This window comes from Falco naumanni, chromosome 5, assembly GCF_017639655.2.
Source record: "Falco naumanni isolate bFalNau1 chromosome 5, bFalNau1.pat, whole genome shotgun sequence".
NCBI classification, from domain to species: Eukaryota; Metazoa; Chordata; class Aves; order Falconiformes; family Falconidae; genus Falco; species Falco naumanni.
In genome coordinates this window covers 14,082,228-14,106,223 of record NC_054058.1, presented here as the reverse complement: position 1 = coordinate 14,106,223, position 23,996 = coordinate 14,082,228, and the positions used below count along the sequence as shown (strand labels likewise).

The 23,996-nt window shown below is 40.0% G+C and overlaps 1 protein-coding gene across 3 annotated transcripts in view; it reads left to right on the top strand.

The window, feature by feature from the left end:
• FBLN1 (fibulin 1) overlaps positions 1–23,996 on the top strand; it is an 81,711-nt gene that overhangs the window by 19,695 nt on the left and 38,020 nt on the right. For all 3 annotated transcript variants that reach the window (XM_040594440.1, XM_040594442.1, XM_040594441.1), the window contains exons 3-14: positions 2,401–2,536; positions 8,636–8,807; positions 11,344–11,403; positions 13,624–13,725; positions 15,042–15,179; positions 17,431–17,568; positions 19,703–19,846; positions 20,636–20,764; positions 21,268–21,393; positions 21,968–22,087; positions 22,917–23,048; positions 23,796–23,919. In XM_040594440.1, coding sequence (XP_040450374.1) covers positions 2,401–2,536; positions 8,636–8,807; positions 11,344–11,403; positions 13,624–13,725; positions 15,042–15,179; positions 17,431–17,568; positions 19,703–19,846; positions 20,636–20,764; positions 21,268–21,393; positions 21,968–22,087; positions 22,917–23,048; positions 23,796–23,919 — 1,521 coding nt within the window. The remainder of the gene's footprint in view (positions 1–2,400; positions 2,537–8,635; positions 8,808–11,343; positions 11,404–13,623; positions 13,726–15,041; positions 15,180–17,430; positions 17,569–19,702; positions 19,847–20,635; positions 20,765–21,267; positions 21,394–21,967; positions 22,088–22,916; positions 23,049–23,795; positions 23,920–23,996) is intronic.

Below are 23,996 nucleotides of genomic sequence, written 5' to 3'. Positions count from 1 at the left end.
TTTATTGTTGTTGTTCTGAGAATGAACAAATGGTATTTTAATCTAGTATTCAATTGATGTTTAATTCCTTATTACAGTTCGGTGGGCCACATGACTTGTGAATGCAGCTGTGGGAAACATTTTAAGAAACTTTTTTGTTTTGGTTGAAATTGCCAGTTTGTCAGCGATTTCAAAGAGATTACTTGTATTTGGGGGGGGGAAAAAAGCCACACTGGAAATCAAACAGCTCTACTGAAAGACTGCCGCTGTTTGTTTGTTTGTTGGTCTGTGGCTAATATATCTAGCTTCTCAACAGGACTTGGAAGGCTAAAGGAGCTGGAAAGTCTCAGCTCCCGCACTCTTGGGCTTGAAGTTCAGGTTTCACAGGCTTCCAAAGTCCTGACACTCAGACCACCCCAGAGCTGGGCCGGGAATGGAAATTCTGTTTCAGAGGGAATTTCAGCAACAAAAAAGCTACATATTCTTCCAAATGGAACTAAATCAAATATAAAAAAAACTTCAGATATTCTGCCAAATAAAGTTACTGTCCTGGGCTTAACTTCTTGCTATGACTTTAGAGTCTATTTTTGAGTAATTTGTTCATGAACTTATCCTGTTTTTTGTTCCTATGCATTGAAATCTCATAGCTGTTTTTTGTCCGAGTGAGAACTGCACAGTCAGACCATTACAAAATCCAATAAATAAGAATCAGGAATCTTCAGGAATGTAGCTCAACAGTCTCACCTCACCAATAGGCACGGAGAAACTGAACCCAGTACCCACGTGTCCCCTGCTTTTGGCTGGGGACTGGATGGCCTGGTTTTAGAGCGAGGGGGTCCCTCACGCTGCCTGGGAGTGGAGAGCTCATGCTATGGTCGTGGAGAGCAGGGAGGCTCCTTCAGACATGATGCATGGGAATCCACTTATCTCAGATGACAGTAGGAGAACCCTGTAGCTCAGTGGTGCAACTAACTCACCTCTCTTCCTTATACTTGCAAAATTTCCAATGGTGTAGATAAAGGATTTTTAAGAGTAAAGGGTGTTGTTTTGCTGGATATCTTTGCATAATTGTATGTATTTCTAGGTAACCCTTGAAAAGTTTTTAGTCATCGGTTCAAATACCTAAAGTTGAGGGGGAAAAGAAGCAGGTGAATACTCTTAACAGCAAAGAGAATGCATTCTGTGTTGCTGGTCTGTAAGATGTGTAAGATTTCCCAAGCTGATGAGTATAAAAGTGAATTTATAAAGTTTTTCTGTGCATTTCTTATAGAGCTGTAACATACCATGGCATGCCTTTTAGGTATCCCTGTTGTACTATAAATAGAATTTATCAGCTTGGGTTGCCTTTGGGATAGTTTCTTTTCCCCCTAGCAACCCAGGTAACGTTATTCCTAGTGAAACTGGGTTATCACAAAACACATGGATATGTTTATATCCTTGTATCCGTAATCGGATTTGTTACTCCTCTTCAATTTTTTTCTGTTTCCCAGTGTCTGTTACAGGAGGTAGTGGTGGAAGATCTTTAAACTGCAAGCTCCACTTCCAACACTGCCAAACTAAGCAGAGTTACGCATGAAAACAGTGAGTGCAAAGTGTAAGAGTGTAAAGAGAGAAGGTACCTCCTTCAATGGACTTTGCATTCAAGTGGCAGTAACAACAGGAGTAGAGGAGTTTAAAGCCTCCTCACACAGATATTTTTTTTTTCCACAGGAAGGAGTTTTCAATTTATTCACTGAAACGGAGATTAAATAGAATGATTTTACGAACAGTGGAATGCCAAACCTGAATTTCCTGCAGACTTTTATCCTGTCTCCTCTCCACAACCTCCTGCCCTGTAATGCTCTTCTCTCCCTTGTCTGTCTTCGCCTTTTGCTTACAATACACTCTGTTTCTCGCTATGACTTTCCTTGGTATTTTCACTTCTAATTGTCCCGCAGAGCAACACGCTGAGCTTCCTTCAGCATGCCATACCTGTTTGAGCAAGGGGCAGCAGGTCCAGCGGTAGGCTGGCTGTGGGGTTGCAGGCTCTCACAACACCTAGGGCTTGATTTTTCCTTTCTGTCAGTCAGAGTACTGGTTTGGTTCTCACCATCCTCTGTTCAGCTACCAGTTGTCACAAAATGTGCAAGAGTGCAAGTCCCGGAGACCTTGAGCCCTGTGGCAAATGTAGTTGAAGTTACTCATTTATTAAAAAAAATGTTATGACAGAGTGCAAGGTAGATAGGCAGTTAGATTGTATTAAACGTATCTTCTGAACATTCTGCCTACTCCTAGAGAATACTTCTACTTTGTAACTAAAATGTGTGCCCACAGGAGCCTCTTTCCGTGAGACTAGAGGAAGTGCTAGTTGTTAAAACTCGCGTTACCTGTTCTTGACCTATATGTGACATTCTTCTCCCATGGCTTCCATCCTTTTGTCAGCATGACGCAGGTGCAGTGCTGCCGCAGTCAGCTGGAGAAGCAGTACTGTTCAGACGGGATGGAATTTGCCAGCGTGCGCGAGGAGTGTGATTCACATATTGGTGACAATTCCACCTGTGAAGCTGAGTACTTTAAGGTAAGACATCAGAGCTGCTCCTGTTCATCTTTAAGAAATTGTATTGACTGTCTAGATTGGTATTAAGGGTTGACCCTGAAGGTCGCTGTACTCAGTTTGGTGTGCATAAACAGTTTTTTCCTACCTACACCTTGTGTCTCCGTTGAGGCTGTCCGCTTTGTGCTGCTTTGGGAGAAACAGTTTCTGGCTGAGTGAAGCAGACTGTCTCATCGCGTTTTAGCAGAGGCAGAGGGTAGGATGCAAAAGAGTGTGAAGTCTTGAATGGGTAATTGACTAGGAAACTACTTTTGCATGAAGAGAAGACATCAACAGGGTAGGAAGGGATGGGTGAGACCTGTTTCAGACTTTAGCTTTCATTAGAACTTCATGGCCTAAGGTTGAACTCAGTGGTTTTTAGTATTGGTGGTTCAAAGGGGTAGGACTTAAGTTAATCCTCTCAGTATACTTATAATTCCTGCTGGTGTATGTGTCCATACTTAACATGACTTCGATTTACAGTTGAATGAAGACATCTGTTAGCTTGTGATAATAGCATTTCATATTAGACTAAAAATGCCTGTTGTTGGCATCTTTAGCTAATCTGTGCCCTGCCCTCCACCTTTATTATTTTGTCCCTCATTTTCTGAAAAGGAGCATATCCATACTGCTGTGCAGTGGTTTTGGAAGAAAGTTCCACCAGTAAGATAGTGACCTTGACAATGACCCAGTCATGAACAGCTTTGACCCGTTAACACATTTCTTCCAGTGGTGGTGGAAATAGATGAGAGTGATTTTAATTCTTCCCACAGCTCGAAGCTGAATATTTGGTTCATACAGTTTAAAAAGTCTATATAACAGAAGATGACAGACAATGTCTGACTCACAGGTTCTACCTCTTAAAAATGCTGGCTTGATCATGTTCCTGGCAGTAGGATGCTGCTGGTGCCAGGGCTGTGAAGTAATCCATGTTCTTGCTGTGGGCAGAAGAAAGGTAACACATGCTGATGAGGCTGGCATTGTTGGGTTGTCATAAACTTGTCTGCAAGTGCAGCATGATTTTGTCCCACAGCGGAGTGTGTCCCCCAGAGGGGACATAGGTCACCTATTGGCCATGTCCAGGGCATGCCGTGCTCCTAGCATGGAGGTACCTCTGTGCAGCTTTTTCCATTAGGAAACCTGTCCACCTCAACCTGAATGTGGCATGAAAAAATATTTAGCCCCCTGTGTCAGTGCTTTGAAGGGCTGTGAACAGATGAACAAGGACTGTGATGGCGAGTGCTGTGCAGATTCAAGTGCTTGCTTCCAGAGACAGGTTTATAACAGCAACGCTATTTTAAAACACCTGTCATGGGACAACTCTAAAACAGAATGCAACTGTTTAAGGAAACCCCATTTCCCATCAATTGGCTGATGTTTCCCTATGTGGGCTTGTCAGCATGAGGAAGAACAGTTAATGATGGTGGTGTTTTTTTAAATAGCCAGACTTCTTTAAAGCTGGCAAGTTTTCGTGGTGACAGCTGTATTATTAAACCAAATGGGTTAGGCCTTGATCTCTGGCCCTGAGAATAAATGTCTCAGCACAGCTCATGTCACGTCACTGATGTCTTTCCCCTGTAAAACACAGTGTGGGGGGGTGGGGGGGTGGGGGGGCGTTGGGAATGCTCCCTGGCCTGTGCTAACCCCAAAATATGCTCCAGCATTGTCTGGGAGGATGTTAGTTGCCATTAAAGCTTGCTAATATTTAAACATTACGCACGATTGTGGGACAACACCTGAGCCCATATTCTGTCCCTGTTTAATTTACTGGTACAAACACAGTCGGTGTTACTTAATCTTTGTGAGCTATGTTCTGCCCTCCCCCCAGGAATATAGGAGTATCCTACACTTAATAACTGTACCAAGGTAGGGTGTAAGAGTATTTTTGCAGGTAATCTCTTTGATCCATGATGGACACAGGTGCTTCGCGATCTAGTATTAGTGAACAATTCATAGTTTCTTTCATTGAGTACCTTTTGAATCTGATGACCCTGAGACATACAATGTATTTGGCAATTGTGCCATGCTCTGGTAAACAAACTTTTACATTCGTGGCAAACCTGTCTCATTTGAATCTCATTTTGCCCGAGTTAGTCCATTTTTGTTTAGCGTAGCATAGGAAATCTTTTGGATCTTCTTTGTCTCCTTCAAGGAAGCAGAAAGAGCGATTTAGTAATTTAGTAATGCAATTAGGAGGATTAATCACAGCACTTTGCAGCAAATGAGGCAGCTAATCTTTCTTTTGAATCCAAAACTTGCGATTGGAAAGAAGATAAAAAGACCATATTTTGAAAACACTTGCCTCAGCTTTCATACTTAAAGGCGGTAGACATAGGTAACGATGAGCATAGTTTTACTCCAATTTTTTGGAAGCGTAGCTTTTCTTGCCCTGAAAAAAAGGATGCAAAACTAAATATTAATCTTTAAAATCTTCATCAAAAGACAGTGATCCATTTCCAGATTTGTTGCTGATACAGGGATGTAGAAATGGTTTTCTGAAAGTTTCTACCACAGCAGCCCTGCAGAAGAGAGAAGCTTGCAGAAATTTGACCTTCTTTAAGGTGCTTGGATATTTTCCCAAAAATTTGTCATAGGCACTTTCTTTTTCCAAAGATCAAGGTACTGCCTTATCTCCCCAGTTTTGTCCAGAATACTTTGTTGTGCATCTTAGGCAAGCACAAAGTTCCGGTGCTTCGGATGTTGAGCATTTTTTTGTTTTGTTTTGTTTAGATCTTCAAAAGTTCTGAAAAATTGCACTGAATTATTTGTAATTTTTTCAGTGTTTTTCATAGCATCTACTAGTTAGTCTGGATTTAAGCAAGGGAGAGACCTCTTGTGGACAGATAGGCAAAAGCAGTCTTAATGCATGGTTCACCCTTTCAGATCTGGTAACTTAAATGGCGATACAAATAATAAAGAACAATTATAAAATTTAACTGATTAAGAGAGCTTAATGATAAAAGTAATTTCAGGTGCTTCCTAATCACACCAAAAATAAATCTTCAAATTTCTCACATGTAACTATTTAATTCCTTTACGCCTTCCATCTTTATTCCTTTCTGTGGAAAGGCAAGGTGTAAGAGCAGTCAGGGGATCAGAGGACTTCAAGTAGGACACAGCTTCCTATCCAAACACGAAAATAAAGGCATGGCTTTGAAGCTTGCATGGGCTTTTGTTAATAACAGGGGAGAGGCAAAATTAAAAAATGTTTGAGATTATTATTGGAATCACTAAGCAGCAAAGGCTTACAGGCAGTAAGTGTGTAATGCACGCTTACAGGAAAGTATGTAATATAGGTTGTACTACCCCTGAAGGCAGCGATGGTTCTAGCAAACGGGCCATTGCAGCATGCCTTGGGGCATTTGGCAACCTGGCGAAAAGGGCTACAAACACATCAAGAACTGAATTGGCAGGGAGTCTAGACTGCACGCAGGACTAAAGGATCCAAACTTTCAGAACAGGCTAACAACCCTGAAACGGTGAGAGTGAAAAAAGAAATGTTGAGATTAATCCTACCAGGACAGCGATCGTTACAATGACATGGTGCTTTGTGTCTCAGAATACCGGAGTGCTCCATGACCGTGAGTTAAACTAGCTTTATCACTGCTATATGAGTACCGTTCCACAGTGGGAGAACTGAAAGAAAAGGTGACTTTGCAAGTTCATAGGTGAAATGTGTGGAGACATATGCAGGTCTACAAAGTCCTGGGAGTGCTCTGGGCACAAGGCTATTCATCACCTTCTCCATCTTTTTTCTTTAGTTGAATAGGAAATGTTAGCCTTTAGGACTGCCAGTGCAGAATCATCTAGGGTCGATATTAAAACCCAGTTACCATAAACGTCAGTTAAGAAAACATTTGACACTTTCCATCTCTAGACCATTTTGGCTGTGGTATAGCAACATAAGTTATTATCATTATCAAGATGTTAATCAAGATGCATCATGTATGGTTAGAATAAATATAGGTTGGAACAAATGGTTCAGTGCATACAATTATGTTAAATGAAGATAAAGTTTCTTACAGACATTGCAAGACTTAACAAGCTCTCTACTTGAATATTCATATTAGCTGGAGACGGAGATCTTTCAAGTGGTGGCTCAACCTGGAAGAATTAAAGAACATAATGTTATTCGACATGTCAAGAATGGCAAGGTTAATGATCAGTCTTTACAAAAAAATGCAGAGAAACTCTGTAACTACCAATTTGAGCATCGTGTGACAAGATGAAGAAATACATTGCGTCAATTCATATGCCTAACAGTAGAAGCCAGTGAGGATATCCAGAAGTATATAATGTCAAAATTAGGCAAGGTATCTTCTGTATTCAGTAACTTGAATAATATTTGGATGTCAAAAATATGCAAGCCTAAGTGCAACAACGAATCTTTAGCTCAGTTTTAATTTCTGTCTTCTAATTTATGATTGTGAAAATTGGAAATCTAATGAAATTATAGACAGATGTTAAAAACTTTGAGAAGGATGTCTCGGGAAAATATTAAATACATTAGACACAATAAATATTCAGAAATGTTGCAGTTCTTGGAAGCAATCAAGTATCTGTTTCTAAAGTGATCCAGAAAAGCCAGAAAAGATGGAAATATCCCAGATGTAATAGTGATGAAACCAGAGCATCCACCACTGAATGGAAGTATTTCAAGAACCAAATAAGAAAAGTAGTGAGGAACCATCCCACCAAACAGTAGTTGATAAGGGAAAACATGTATCTTAATGTTATGGTGGACATGAAAACAAGACGTCAGCAGTGGCCAGAAGGGGAGAGTTCCTGCCGTACAGCTTTCTGCAGCAGGGCAAGGATTCAGTTGTGTATTTAAAGACAAAGTACAAAGCATGCTTAAATACTTCAAACTGATGTAAAGTAAAAAAAAAAAATATTGAAGAAACAAGAAAAAGGATTTTATTATTTTACATTCACACTGCTCTATGTTTTAAAACTGCAGTTTTAAAATTCACAGCAGTACAGAGAGAAACGTATATAATAGCTTATAAGGGGAAACTTAGAATATAGGCAAGGGTATACATCTCAGAATAATGAAAGAAATTTAATAGTTGCTTTCTTTTCAATAGATATGGTGCTTAAAACACCAAATTACAGGAATTTAGTTCAATGGTTAGTTATTTCGTATTCCATCTGCTCTGTTTAATGGCACAGGCTATCTTCTTCAAGCAAAAAAAGAGTCTGAAGGAATAATAAAATTAACAATAAAAGCTTAAATCTGCTTTTACATGACAGCAGCGGCTGGCAGACAGCAGTTCCATAGAACCAATCATCTTCACTGCTTTCTAACAGCAAGGAGGAAAACTGAATAAATCAGCAGTGTCCCCGCTATTTAAAACTGAAAGTAACCTCCATGGGGTTGACCTGACCTGTGTTCACTACTGTGGTGTATTCCCAGGCCATAGTTCAGCAGGTCTGGAAGAGGCAGGTCGTGTTCTGTTGCTGAAAGCCATGTCAGGACTGTGACGCTTTTAAATAATGTTTGACTATTAGTCTTGTTTTTCAGAGCAGAATAGCTTCTCTTTATGACCTGTTAACACTACCTTTGGATGAATCATGTTTTCTGGCTTGTTTGTCTGTTAGCTCAGACGGGTATTTTTTTGCTGGGAAGTTGAGTAGGCAGTTTAATTATAAACTGAGTTATGCATTCATTGATCGTGTTCCATTTTAATTGACCTGGACACAAACGGGAAGCAGAGGTGCTAACAATTCCTACTGTTTGCTGGTGTTTGAAACTGGGCTATGCAGGCAGGGAGCAGTGAAATTTCATATACATGTGTGGACCATTCTGGTCCTCCACTTCACTTTGCACACACATTCACACGTATGCAATATCTGTGAGAACTGGATCCAGGATTTGTGCTGGGCTCTGTGTAGGCCAGATGCAGAGCTCACTGAACTCAACTACAGATTAAAATGTCTGAGCTTAAGTATACCAGGAATTCTTAAAGAGTTTGCGGAAAGTTTTCCATCAGTTCACCAAAGTGAGATAACACTTTTGACTGCTGACATTTGCATTGATTTGTTCAAGGCTAGGATTTGACTTCTTTTTTTTTTTCTTAACAGACATGTTGTTACTGTTGCTTGCTGGGAAAGGCTGCCCAAATTCAAGGACAGAGTTGTGAGCCCAGCCTGAAGATAGGATACCAGTGTGGAATTGTCTTCAGAGCTTGCTGTGTGAAGGGTCAAGAAGGCCTTGATATGTCCATCAGCGATGATGCTCCTAAAAAGGAGCAAGGTATTTTATGTTGCAAGTTTGATACACAAAATGATATGGGATACAAGGAGTGCTTGTACTTTAGGTTGTTGCTGTTGGAATTCTTCTAACTTGAGATCTCCTCTGAGTAATTCAATAATGTATGTTTTGGAGCTCGTTTTTTTTGATAATGATAGCTGTAACACTGCATACCACAGGAGGCTAAAAGAGCTGGAAAGTGGTCACTCAGTTCATGGTGTCAGAACTTAACTGTAAGACAGATTATTTTGTTCACTAATGGTCTTGTCTTAGAAACTGAGTATTAATTTTAATAGCTTATTTTAATATCAAAATATCTATAAATAAACACAATAATTAAAATGTAATTATTTTAATAGCATTTTGCCCACAGTCTTAATTAAACAGAAAATCAACGACCAATTCTTTTAATTAGATTTAAAAGCCAGATGGCCTTTTCCAGCTCAGCAGAATTCGAATATTGCTTTTTGTGTGAGAGGCAAATGCTCGCAAACTGAGGGCGTTTGAAATGCCTGGACTGTCTGTGAGAACTGAACATTTCTAGGAAGCATGGTATCTTTATTTCTTTCAATATTATCAAAAGAAAGGGGCATCTAGATGGCAGCAGCTCCTGATACCCTTCTCCATACCTAGTCCACAGAGCTGAAGAGAACGAGCGTGGACATACTGACCCTTACAGACCTGGGTGTGGTGGGTTTTTTGCCTTTGTCAGTTAGCAGGCAGACCTGAAACTGCGGAGGAGTCATGCTGTGTAGTGTTGCTTCCTTCATGGGCAGTTGAGCCCTGAAAACACACAGTCTGACTTGGAGATCACCAGTGACAGATTTTGGGAGATGTCATCCTGACCAATCACTTAAACTTAACCCCCACCATAACAGCTTGCGTTGGTCTGCTTGAGCCAGTGTGTTATTGGACTTGCTTCAGGTCTTCCAAAACCTGGTTTATGTCAGTGTATCGAGTAACATTTAGAAATGCCCTGCCAATTCCTTTGTGGTTTAGCAGGGGAATTCCCCTGTCCAGTAGCACTGGTTGGACTGACTGGACTGGTACATACCTTTTACTTAGACCACTGCGCTAATGACAAAAAATTTGCAGACTCAGTGTATCTGCATGATGTGAGAAATATATCAGCACCTGAAAATCCAGAACTATGAGCACAGTGTACAGGATTTCCCCATCTGCCCTTGTGGGCAAGTGGCACACAAATAACCATTATGTATATGGCTAGCGTGATTGTTATGGCAGACGTAATAACCATTATGCATTGCAAAGATGGGTCCGTGTCAAGCCGGGCAGGACAATGTTCTCATCATTAAACTAAGAGACAAGCAGGTGGTTGAACATATGTCAGATTTCCCTATCAAAAATAAAAATTGCCTGTTGAAAGGCAGAGCAAGCAACATGAATAGACTTTTGTTAGTCATGAAGGGCAGATCAGTCTCCATTTTGTAAGGCAGCTTCTTGGACTAACACCTTGTGTTTGTGTTATGCAAGCAGGACATACGCAAGGCATTCTGCTGCAGAGGGTGCGGCAAGCTGACTGATTCCCTGTAGGACACTTTCTTAGTCATGTAATCTCTGGTACAGTGTCCCCAGAGACTTCTACAAAATCAGACTAGATTGGGCAAACTGATTTCATTAGCTTCTGTGTGACCAAAATGTACCCCTGTGGCTGGAGGGACCCAGTGTACCAACCCAGCCTTGTGCCACTGCACAAAATCTTGCTTTCACATCTGTGATGTATTATTTGCTTGTAAGTGATGGCTGGTTGGAAAGGCTTATGGACAATCACTGAAATGCAACTAAGCTTCCTGTTCAGTAACCAGAGTATTCTGAGACTGTGTTTTTACACATCTCACTGTCAACCTACCATTTCCCCTGCATTCAGAGTGGCAGGATTGGAGCAAGTCCATTAGCTAGCCCTTTGGGCAAGCAGTGGGGTCAGGTAGTGGATGTGTTCAGCCCTTTTATGTTCTCTGTGTGGAGAGAAAGAGCTCTCGGGATACATGCACGTAAGAAGTACTGCTGATCAAAACTCTCTGAGTTAAGGTATATGAAGTGTATTTGAAAGAATGCCATGAGTAGGTACCCAGAAGTTGGGTGTGGAGTTCTTTTTGGAATAAAGTCTAAATAAATAACTGAGGTTAATCTGATTTTCATTAAAACGGTGAGTACCCCAAGCTACTATAAAGCCAGTGGAAGCCAAGCATGCCTCAACAACATGTCTTATGAAAATGAGGTTAAGCTCTGGTTAAAAGCCTAGTGTTAAGAGCCTGCATTTGAAAATGTTGGTCCACATGTAATCTATGATCACAGCGTGACTTGCGTATTGAATCAGTCTAATGGAAAATGCCCTGTGGCCACATGCATTTGAATGTCAAATTTAAGTATGAAATAGCTGTAAAATATGTAAATAACACTTTTTAATTTTGTCCTGGTTTATCCAAAACCCTGCTCTGAGTCCCATCTCAAGCAAGCAGCTTTTTACTGTGAGAAGAAAAGTGCTTTCTCCTCTAATGCCTATATCTCCTCTTTTTAGTTGAAATTTCAAAGGAGGAACTAGACCAAGAAGATCCTTATCTGCATGATGGCTGCAGAGGTAAGCCAGGTGACTAGTCCTGTTAGCTAGCTCTTTTGTGGTTGCCTGCAGTAAAAGTGAAGCAAATTTAGATCTAGAGATTAGCCAAAACCTTTTGCCTAGGCTAGTTATGGGTAAAAATAACAAAATGAAGATCCCTTCTAAGAAATAGTAGGCCACCGTGTGATGCCTTAATAGTTCTCAAATACAAGGGAGGCATTGTCTCCCATAGTGCAGTTTTTCTTACCCAGCTGAAGCTTAGACTATACATTTCACTTTCATTTAACTGCTCATGGGCAGTACCTCAGAGGTGTTACCCATTGAACCCGTGGATTACTTTGGATTCTTCAGAACATGGGGATCCTATATTAAATACGTGCATTCTTTTGTTCTCCTCTTGGGATGATCAGGATGACTGAATATGAAATGAAACTTGTTTCCTTTTGAGATGCATCACCTGAAAAAGAGGAAGAAAAGCAGCTATTGTCCTCATTAGTCAGGCTGTTCTGCCTCCTGGGAAGAACGCGTTATTGGGATATTGTTCTGCTAAGTATTCTGATTTATTGCTTGTCACATGTGATTTACATGTCTGTAAACTTAAAACAGCCGTGATTTATTATTTTCTACAAGCATTTCAGAACTAAGTAATGTATTTAGGATAAAATCAATTTAATAGACTTATATTCCAGTTGAGAGATGATTTACTGTGCTGCATGTGGTACAGCTATTACACTCTAGAGAGGATAGAAATGTCTGCTAGGTCATTAGCTAGTCAAAGCCAGCACTGGCTTTCCTCCTTGTCTCAGCTGCTAATTACAAGAGATGACACAGAAAAATGTGTTACATATTTTCCTAGCATTATTTCTTTATGTAATCAGTTGTTGGATTTGTTAGTTAATCGGCTGCCTGCAAGAGATGGATTGGTATGACTAATTACAAATTAGAGTTTCTGTCTGCAGTGTCTTTTCTGATGAATTTGGCATGTCAAAATTACTTGTGATTTTCTGAACTTCACCAGGGGAAACTTCAATTTCCTAGGCAATGGAACTACCAGCAGTTTGCTTTGGAGCACCTTCATGGTATACGAGAAAATTAATTCTGTTCTTCCAGCACTGCCACAATAGGTTTTATTGTGGCCAGCAGGAGCTCACAGGATTAGCAGATGTTCAGAAGGTGGTAGCTGTCCATCTCAACCTCAAAACTATGGTTCTTTCTCATGTCATTGTCTTTGCCAGTACTGCGTAGAGAACTAATTTTCTGTGGTGGTTTAATGGTCCTGTCCTCGTAGAGACATGCACTGTAAAAAAAAATATTTTAGTTCATTGAAAAATTTAAAGTATTATAGCTCTATTTGCCCACATTGATTATGCTTATCTCAGACCTTTTGTTCAATGCCTATTTAGCCATTCTGAAAAACGGAAGATGACAGGTTCTATTTGTAATAAGAATATCAATACTCTTACAAAAAGCATTTGGAACTATATAAACTTTTCTCTATTGTGAGAATATTGAATGTTTTTAATATAAATATATCTTTTAATAAGATCAGGAAAAAAGTAAGTTTTCTTGATGATGAGCCAGATGATGCGTAAATTTCCTACAGTATTCTCTCTCTTTGTCTGCCAGAATAACCTCAGCTCTCTTTCACACCCTTTGTGACTCCTGCACTAGGTCCTTAGTACCCCAGTAGTAAGTCTTGGTTCCTTCAAGTTCCCTGAAGCCTTTGTCACCCACAATACCCTCTTCCTTCTCCCTTTCATGTTTCCTGCCTGCTGAATAGGAAAATGGTATATGGTACAGGTAATTCAGGAGTATGGTCCTAATAGTGATGGGCTAAAAATAAAGCCTAATGCAGCTAATAGTTAAAATCTTGCATTAACTTATGGTGATGCACCTTGTCTTTCTTATTTTATGGTAATCACCATACAAAGTTTTAATTTCCCAGCCAAAACCTGAGGAGGTGTTTCAGCTTATCAGCATTTTCCCTTCAACTTCTAACAATGATGGGCTATGAACAACTCCTTGATTTACTTCCTTGTTGTATTCATTTTTAGAACTAAAAGAATCCAGTGATTACAAACACTAATTTCAGTGTTTAGCCCTTTCCTTCTTTTGTGTATGTGTGTGTTTAGTTATCTGCTTTTCTAAATAAAACAGCAAGTGTCCTGTAAATTAATGGTTTGTTTCAGTGCTGGTGAAGAACCTCTTAATTATGTAAGACTTCTTAAAATATCCAATTAGGTGGTGGTCCCTGTTCTCAACAGTGCAGAGACACAGGATCCAGTTACGTCTGCTCGTGCTTTGTTGGGTATCAGCTTCAGCCAGATGGTGTCAACTGTGAAGGTAAAAGAAATAAAACCATTGCCTCAATTATCAACGTCCCTGTTTTAAAAGAGCAAGAATAAATAAAAAAAGATGCAGACAGGAGAGATCAGAATATGCTTATGCCAGCTGGAGAAAGAGGTGAGATCACAAGAAGTTGGTTTTAATGGAGTGTTGGAGTGAGAGTTGTGGGAAGGTGGAGTTAGGAAGGAATCAGTAGAAGAGATGGAGGATTTACGGTGAAGAAGAGGCAGAAGATCTTGAATTATTGTTGTGAATAAAACCAAATTAAAATACTGGTTCCCTTTTATTAGTAGGTAGCAATGGATAAGGCAGATGAAAGAGAGTAGGATTCCTCAGCTTGTTAAGGACACAATTGCCAGAAAGGATGAAAGTTTTGGATATCATGAGTAGCATGGGAATAGTCAAAGGAGAAGAATTGTTAAGTTTCTCCCAGAAGAAGAGCTAAAGGGACATCAAATGAAATGGGCTGGGATAGAGCTCATCACACTTGACTTCAGACGTGTGCAATGTAGTCTTTCGCTCCTAGATAGTTAGCCTAGCTGTTGTTGCTATCAGAGCAATAAACATTTCCAGGGCACAGTTCGTCTTGCCTGTTCCGTGTAGCTGTTCCAGGATGAAAAGCTTTACTCATCAGGAGTGCCTTTTTCTGTCCTTGACTGAAAAGGGAGTCTAGGTAAGTAGCTCAGACTGAAGCTCTCAAACTTCAGAATGTAAAACAGATATTGATGATTGGTCAGATTAACGCTAACCTAGTGTGAAATACAGAAAGGAAGAACTTTTACATTTGGTACACATGGATGCTAAATTTTCTTATGCACTGAAAGAGAAAATGAAAAAAATTCACAGAAGAAATGTGTACCAGTAGCTCTAAAGTAGAAACTTGCAACTTGTGGCCTGGGCAGTCCCTAAGCCATATGTTGGTGGGAGGCAGAGCAAGGGAAGGATTTGTTAAAGTTTGCCTTATTCGTATAGTCACTACAATCATCTGCTACTGGACCTAGTCAGATGATGTTAGCCCTTTGCTCTCACTCAGGACAACTCCCTCCTCTTTCTTAAGTACAGTAAATCAGCAGTCGTAAGTCCTGTTACCAACAGGGCCAAAATACTTTTACTGGTTCACACTCTGACCACAAGATAAGTAGCTGTGTTGTGAGTGTGAGGCCAAATCCACACCAGTCTTTGTATCCTGATGCTCCAAGTAACAACTGGTTGGAGGTGTGCCTGCGGCCTTTGACTTCATATCTTCCCAGAGATTTCATATTTCTTATATATTCTCCTTTTTTTTTTTTTTTAAATCATTTTGCATATTCTAGATATTAATGAGTGTATCACTGGGACACACAGCTGTGGGATTGGACAAACCTGTGTCAATACATTAGGATCCTTCCGCTGTCAGCGGGACACGAGCTGTGGAACTGGTTACGAACTAACGGATGACAGTCGTTGCAAAGGTACGTCCTGTGCAGAGAAGCTGCAATCTTCCATACTCAAGTGAAAAAATAAGTATGTCATCACGTCATGCTCTTCTACTTTTGGTAAATACACTTGTAGTTATGCAGGGACACACAGACAGTGCTCATTCTTCCAGGACAGTAGTTTTCCACCTGTCACCTTGTAGATACCCGATCAGGCTCTCTGTGGGCTATTACAAAGGATAGAAGAGATATTACAAAGAGATACTACAAAGGATAGAAGAGATAACTACATCTGTTTGACAGTGGCTTGTTGTATTGCACAGTTGTGTTGCACAGTAGGAGCTGGCCTGTGGGCTGAAACAGTTGATTTTGAAGGCCCAGCGCTCACACTTTTTTTTAGTGTTTACTTCTGGCTTGCTCTAGTCTGGTCCTGCGAATTGGTGGCTCGTTAGTGAGTGAAGTGCCCGAGTCCTTCCCCTGGAGCGTATCTAATGGTTTGGTTTCACCTGAAAGAATCAATTTTGCACACTTCAGAGTGTGAAACAAAGTGTGGCAAATGGAGTGACCAGGTGATTAAATTTGAAAACTCTAAAGTAAATGCATCTTTAAAAAAATGTAAGTCTTTATCCTCAGGAGGTTTAAATTTGTTACAAAGGGATTAATTTCTTAATAACAACAGCCTTAAGGATTTAAAAATGGAAAAAGGTTAAAAGCACCGTTCTTGACTAGCTGTATTTGAAAACAAGGGTAATAGGGGTTTTTACCAAAGAAAAGACTGATTTCAAGTTACATCTAGCATAAAGTGTGCTGTTGTGTGCATCCAGAACTTGCTACCTTTGCAGAGATATGAATTAGCAGCAAACTCCACTTGATGTGGAATTGGTTTCCATTATGAGAAAGTCTGTTCCCCCCGAGCTTAGAATTGTTTATAAACAGATTAATTTCATTCCACCAGGTAAATTAACTCAACCAAAATTCTAGGTAAGGTTTAATTGTAGGAACTTATCAATGATGAATAATAGGTTGAATAAAAAAAGCTGATGAACAAATTCCAATGCAAAACCTGCATAACATACAGCGTTTTCCAAAGTATCGTGGTCTAACTTTGATCCCTTTGAAGTAAAATTTCTGCTGATTTGAATGACATCAGATTTAGGCCAACAGATAGCTTACAAGCAAGTATAAACAATCTTTCTCTGGTGGAAAAAAAGGAGTACATGGAGTTAATTATGCGTGCCATCAATGCTAGAAATTTCTTATCTGGATAAGATATTTTAATAATGTTAATTATTAATGTTATGTTAATAGTGATTAAAACAGAAAATGAATAAGCTTCATTATGACTTTTAAATGCCAATTAAAATGACAGAGTTTTGCAAGATGTAGAACCCTGCTGAACCCAATTCAGTATTAACCCATCCTAAACTTAAAAACGCTCTCCACAATCATTATTTATGTCTCACAAAGCTCTAGGGATAAGCAGTTGCATCTACTGTTCTGCCAACTGCATAAATGGGAAAGCTGAGGCATCCTGTTGCTAGAACGTTTCTGTAATTTAATAGGTTTAGGAGATCTCATCCCGTTGCAAGGTGGCAGACATTTAATTTCAGTTGCTTTTATGTGGACAGGGTTACATTTGTGAACCAAGCCTCATTAGCCTTTGTCTGCTTTATCTGAACCATCATTTATTTACAAGTATTTATTGTCTGTTCCGAACCAGAACGGAATATTAAAGTGAGGAGAAATCATGTTTATGTGCATTTTAAAGCACAATAATGCAAGGATATTGCAAGCCTTAACATGGATGAGAATCAAGGCCAATTAATTCACTTATGAAAGAAATGAACAATGTCTGCATTGGATCTAAGGTTAAAATTAAAATTGCACATGGACATACAATTAAATCTTACTGACTTCAAAGCTGAGCCTGTGTATAAGCGCACTGCTGAATTGAGACTGAACACGGCTGAACATGATGCTTCAGGTGATCTATAATCGATTTGAATCATTTAGTTGTGAGAGCTAAACTTGTAAAGCATAATAAACACATATACCCCCCTACATATAATGTTAATAATGAAACAACAAAACCCCCTTAACTTATCATACCTGGTTTTACTGAGATACTGTTTGAGGTAGTTGGTCAGATTGGTGCTGGGTCACCGCATTGAATTGCATGAAGGTATGCTGAGGATTATTTGTCTCATTTTTTATGTATTTGTTTTATGTGTGAAGGTAAAGCTTCTGTCATACTCCTGCTAACAATTTTTTTTTTGTGGTGTACTAGATATTGACGAATGTGAGACTGGTACTCATAACTGCCCCCCCGATTTTATCTGTCAGAATACTCCAGGATCTTTCCGTTGCCGACCCAAGCTACAGTGCATGAATGGGTTTATACAAGATGCACTAGGCAACTGTATTGGTAAGACGTGTTCTTATCTCAGTGAATATTTAAGTGTTGCCTATGAGATAAGTTGTAGTTTCACTGGGTGAGTTCTGAGCTTCTCAAGTCATTCTTCATGCATTTATGCATTGCTCTGCTATGTGCTTTTTCTGCTCCTTTAAAGGCCGGCTTGGTTCCACAGGTAAGATTTACAGACTAAAACCATTTACCTAAAGACTTAAAAACTATTTTTAATTAGATTTGGTTACCTAAGGTACTTAGCTGCATTTGAACATTTTCCTTAAGTCTTTGGGTATTTTAGCTGAAACAAAATCTGTAAAAAAATTGTGATGTGTTTTATCTCCCTCTATCCAAAATGTTTTAGCTAAAGCTTAGTATAGAAAACTGTAATTTATGACATCCTCTGTAACACACTTTGTTGATATTAGTGTGTGTGGTTTTACAGGTATGTAGGTCTTTCCAGACCTGTCCTCCATTAGTTATAGCCTATCAAGAATCTTACTTTGTATGACAACACACTGCGGAGAGGAGTTTTATTTTAAGGACAAATTACAATCTATTGGACTAATGCCTTGTTTCCAAATCTCCTACAAAACAGAATTATAACCTTCATATAAATATGTTAGAATTACTGGTTTCCAGCAGACTCTAAATGGTCTAATGTGACCTACAAATCTATCAGTTATTCCCTTGAGTAGTATTTTCAAGTCTCAACTTAACTTTGAATTCCCCCATCGGCATAGCGTGTCTTGGACTCGTGGAACTGGCTGAGCAGCAGCAGCTGCCAGCTCTAGCTCATTGTCAAACCGCCATTCTCCTGACCATATTGTACCCTGTAGTGCCGAAATCTGACACTGGAAGCCCTGAGACTGAAAACAAAATTGCAGCCTTTAAAATGAAGGGGGGGCCATGCACAGCAAACCCTTTGAAGACTTGTATCTGCCATAGCTAGCGCCAGGTCTACAGCACTTACTAGTTAGCTTGCCTTCACTGACATCAGGAAAGCCATATCAGTTTGCAGCAGGGATAGTTATATCCCCTAAAATGCATCTGCTCAAAATATTTACCAAAACAATTTCACAGGTTGATTTTACACACTGAACCAAATGCTGCCCTGTGTGCTGTTGAAGGAAAAAGTGTGTAACTTTCCTGTCTTTCCATTGTCTTTGTAACTTGAAAATTGTACACTCTGTGAGCTGGGATAGGCCTGGCTGAAAAGTTTCATGTTATACTACATCCCCTGCCCCATCTCCAGGCAGCCAACACTTTGCAAGCTGGATGCTGTACTTAACACCCTACCGTACCAACTGGAAAGCAGTACCTCTTCAACACTTAACAGTACCACTATGTAAAATGATGGTGAAATAGTTGGGAAAATTCGAGGCAGAGAAGTACTTGGGTGAAGCTGGACTTTGCTGATGTTCCTTACCTTCTTGGCTAGATACACCATACCAGATCACACTAATTACAGCTTAGTCTCGTTAAATTTTCTGAGCTTCCAGGCAAAGGTTGTCTTTGTCACAAAGTGGTATGATGTCTGGTTTGTAAAAAACCAGACATCCATTTGATGGATGGTAGAGGGCTGCATAGTCTTGTGAATACATAAATAAGCTATTCACATTCTTATGTATTTACATGGACAGCTTACCGTAAGACAAGGTAAGGTACTCGCGGTGAATACTCGTGAGCAGTGGTTTATCTCTCTGCAAAAATGGAGTCAGCTACTACTTATGTGAGCATGTACTACCAAATAGCTCATTCACCGTGAGCCGCAACCCACAGAGCCCAGCATAACTGGTTGAGCTGGTGAAAAAAAATGTTGATCATCTTCTTGTGTGTTTGGGGGAGACTTTCAAAGGCTTTTAAACAGATACAAGTTCTGTGCCCAGTTTCCACTGCTTTTCAGTTGGATCTGAGCCTCTCAAACTGGACATCTGGACAATAGGCAGAAATTTCTTCCTGATCTTCACCCTGGAAACGTTATGTTGGTGAAGCTAAATGGCATGAATAGTTGTATTCTCCCATGGGCAGAACTTTTTAAACTCTGAAGGGTTACATCAGGATGTAAACCTCTGAAGGATTACATCAGGAAAGCATCTTGCCTTAAACATCTTCAGACAGCAGATAGTTACACTGACTTGTGCTCTTGTAGATATCAATGAATGCCTCAGCACCAACACGCCATGCCCAGCTGGACAGATATGTATCAACACCGATGGTTCATATACCTGCCAGCGAATCTCACCCAGCTGTGGTCGAGGTTATCATCTCAATGAAGATGGAACAAGATGTGTAGGTAAGTAGCAGTTTGGAAGAAAAAAACAGTATGAAGAAAATAAATCACATTGATCATTTGTTTACTAGTTTCTTGCGCTTTGCCCAAGTTTTTCTCATTGTCACAGTGAATTCTTGATTCTGTTCTTTCCCTCATGGCAGTCCCAACAAGTGAAGAATGACAAGGATCCACTCTCTGACCTTCATATAACTAATGAAACCCTGTATTCTGAGGAGAAATGATAATCATCCTCCAAAACATGACATTGTGACTATATTGGTGTATTGGAACAATGCTGTATAGTCTCAAATCTCCCCAGTACAGAGGTATAACACAAGGCCCATGCCCTTAGAAGCCATTCAAGTAATGTTGAAAGGCATATATGCCTTTGGCTGGCTTTTAAATAAAGTGGCTTTTGCAAAGAGAGGTATGTTTTGCATGTGTCTTCAATTCTTGTAAATGGCTTATCAAAGCACTACTGACCGTGGCTCTCTGGCATCAGCTGAAGATCTGATCCGTGAATATTGAGTGTGCATAATAAAACAGTTTTGCACCTGATTTCCTCCAAAGGTTGTCTGATTTCCTGATTTCATTCCTAAGTCCATCAACATTAACAGGACACCTGAGCAATAACCTGCTTCGGTAAGAGTAGTTTGGATTTGTGACTGATCGTCTTGTGGGAGCTGAGAGCTAGATCAAAATCTTGCTGTTATGAAACACTTTATAGCTACTAGGGGACACAAACATGTTGCTCTTTTCTCAACTTGCATGCTCAGAAGTGTACTTTTCGATCACTTCTCCTTCTTCTAGATGTGGATGAGTGCTCATCCTCTAATCAGCCTTGTGGAGAAGGACATGTTTGCATAAATGCTCCAGGCAATTACCGTTGTGAGTGCAAATCTGGCTATTCTTTTGATGTCATCAGTAGAACTTGTATCGGTAAGTTGCACCTATCGATTTAAAATACATGCAGCCATCGCATTTTAAAAAAAAGATCCTGCATAAAGAATGTTACTGCTTTCTGCCTAACCTCTTTCATCTGAATGTAAAATTGACTACTGTATTATTTGTATATATCTAATATCATATTAAAGAACTGCTGATACTTCAAAGGAAACTATTAGTATTGTCAACATTTTATCTGTTACCCTTTTAAAAGTTAAGATGTTGAGAGTGTGCAATTGTTTTCTGTGATATTTTTATATGCACCTACAGCAAAACATTCCTTTGGAAGATCAAAGCATCTTTCTTCTTTATAGATCTAATTCAATTATGCACTGGGTTGCTTCTAAATGAGTCTTTTGAGCAAGTCCTTCCCTCTCTAGTATGAAATTTCGATCTGGAAAATAAAAATCAAACTTTTAGGACCACATTCTTGTTCAGACTACTACTGCAGTAAAGCTAGCCAATACATAGACCTCTCTATATATTTATCATTGCAGATATCAATGAATGCAGACGCTATCCAGGTCGCCTTTGTGCTCACAAGTGTGAAAATACTCCTGGTTCCTATTACTGCACTTGTACTATGGGATTCAAACTTTCGACTGACGGCAGGTCATGTGAAGGTATGACTGTCTTGTGCCTTGGCTATATAGAGAGATACAGCTCATTGCTGTTAAGCCATTTCTGTTTGATTTTAGCCTGTAAGACTGCACTGGAATGGCATGGGAAATCAGCCCAGTTGGTGTCTTTGATTACATGAATGCTGTTATGATTAATCAAAGCCAGTGCAGCCCACAGTTCAAATATGTTGCCCTTGGTCTGGATCATGCAGAGCTGTATGGGTCTGCGTTTACTGCATTTTGAAGGGTGATTCAGCTAGACCAGATTCAAGACCTTCAATACCAGCCTTGCTGATACCCAGATATAAAAACACAAGTGTGGTCCTAAAGATTCCCTCCAAGTCACACACCTTGAGGGACAGTGGGAAATGATAGCACAGCGCAGATTAACGTATACTGCCAGACCTTGCTGAGAGCAATGCACCCAAAGCCCTGTATTTCCAGCTTACTCAGTGACATCCATACCATCCTCTTTCAATTAAAAAAATGGTCTTCCAAACTTCTGTATTAGTCCTGTAGTAGGAGTGATGAATAAAGCAAGAAATTTGGTATTCAGGTATATAATTTTGCATTTCAGATTTAAATGAATGTGAGAGCAGCCCCTGTAGTCAAGAGTGTGCTAACGTGTATGGTTCCTATCAGTGTTACTGCCGCCGTGGCTTTCAACTTAGTGACATAGATGGGATTTCATGTGAAGGTAAGTGTCGTTACACAGATGGATGAGTGAGCATTTCTTATTCTCACCATGACATACGTGAACAATTCCATATACCTGTAATTGTTTCATTTTAACATTTGATTCTCTTTGGTATTTTCCTGTGGAACTATGAAACAATATTTAATGAAGGTGTCACACCCTTGTCCTCATCTAGAAATATTTCTGCTTGTGCTGATTACACTGCATTGTAGCTTGGCATACTTTTGCAACTTGCCAGAAATGTGTTTTTTTTCTGAGGAACTAAGAATTTCTAGTTCACTTCAACAAGTGAAGATACAAATGCATTTACATGTTACAAATGTAATATATAATATTACTTAGGCAGTATTTTATATATCCTCTTTTTTTGGCTGGTTCTGCACTAATGTGAGAGTAGGTTCTTCTCAAATACAAGGATGTGGGTGTGACCTCGTGGGCAAGATTCTGAGTTTGGACTTAGGTCTCTAGGACTCACTAGACAGAAAGACCTTGGGCAGAACACCTCATCTCAATTTCCTTTTTGTAAGAAGGAAGATAAAACTATTTCCCTCCCTCCTTTTTGTAAAGTACTACAATACATGTCACTGTAAATTGCTTAGCCATCACTTTGTCTCTCGGGCCCTTATATTTCTTCTAATTGTCTTCACACTTCCCTTTATTCCTGACTGTCTATATAGACTACAACCACACATATCTGATGATCCTTTTCCTTGCCCAGCAATTAGAATCATGAAATTGTGTTTGAAGCTTGCAGTGGGAACACTGTATGTATGCACCTGGATGAATGTCTTGGACACGTAGTAAGTTAGTGGTGGTTTTCTTCTTGCAGATATTGACGAATGTGCTTTACCTACTGGAGGGCATATCTGTTCCTTTCGATGTATCAATATTCCTGGGAGCTTTCAGTGTACTTGTCCCTCCACTGGTTACAGGTTGGCACCCAATGCACGAAATTGCCAAGGTGAGTTCAATAACTGCAGGGAGACCCAACTGGATTGTGGACTTCTAAAAAGTTCTAGCAAGTTTTTGTGTTTAAAAAAATGCCTTTCCGGCAACATTATAGGTAAAGCCGTGAAGAGCTTGAAATCTGAAGAAACCAGTATTTTATAATAAATATTCAGAAAATCTCTCTTATAAACTGTAGAATGTAGTAGAGAATACTTCTTTGTAAGTCTGAAGATGAAGATTCCCACTGTGAAATGGTATGATGAGTTAGTTTAGCTATTAAAAGGAAATACCATGCTGTAAATGTTACAGCAAATATTTAGATGTTGTCCACTTAGTGGCACTGCTGCTCTTCCTTTTCCTGTTCTTGCCTGTTGTTTGGGTTAGTTTTCTTCTTTTTTGTTCTCCTGCCCTTCCCTTCCAGTCCTGTAATAATGTTTAGTTGCACCCCATGTTCTGTAGTACCTCTATGATGCTTTAATCCAGGGGTCCTCAAACTACAGCCCGTGGGCTGGATACAGCCCCCCAGGGTCCTCAATCCGCCCCCCGGTATTTACAGAACCCCCACCCTACCCCCACCCCCACCCCACCCCCCCGCCGGGGGTTGGGGGGGAAACCAAGCAGCCGCAGATGACTGCCTGCCACTTCATCCGCGCGCCAGCCCCCTGGTTAAAAAGTTTGAGGACCCCTGCTTTAATCATTTGGCACCTGCAAGTAGAGGAAAGGCTTATGTTTAATACACCCACCTTTTTCCATTTGGCAGATATTGATGAATGTGTTGCAGAAAGCCATAACTGCTCTTTCAATGAGACCTGCTTTAACATCCAGGGGGGCTTTCGCTGTCTGTCTTTGGAATGCCCAGAAAACTACCGCAAGTCAGGAGATACGTAAGTAATTTCTTTTTCAAGGTTGAACAGTTTTTTGGTGAGTGATCTCCTTTATGTCATGCCACTGCTGACTGAAT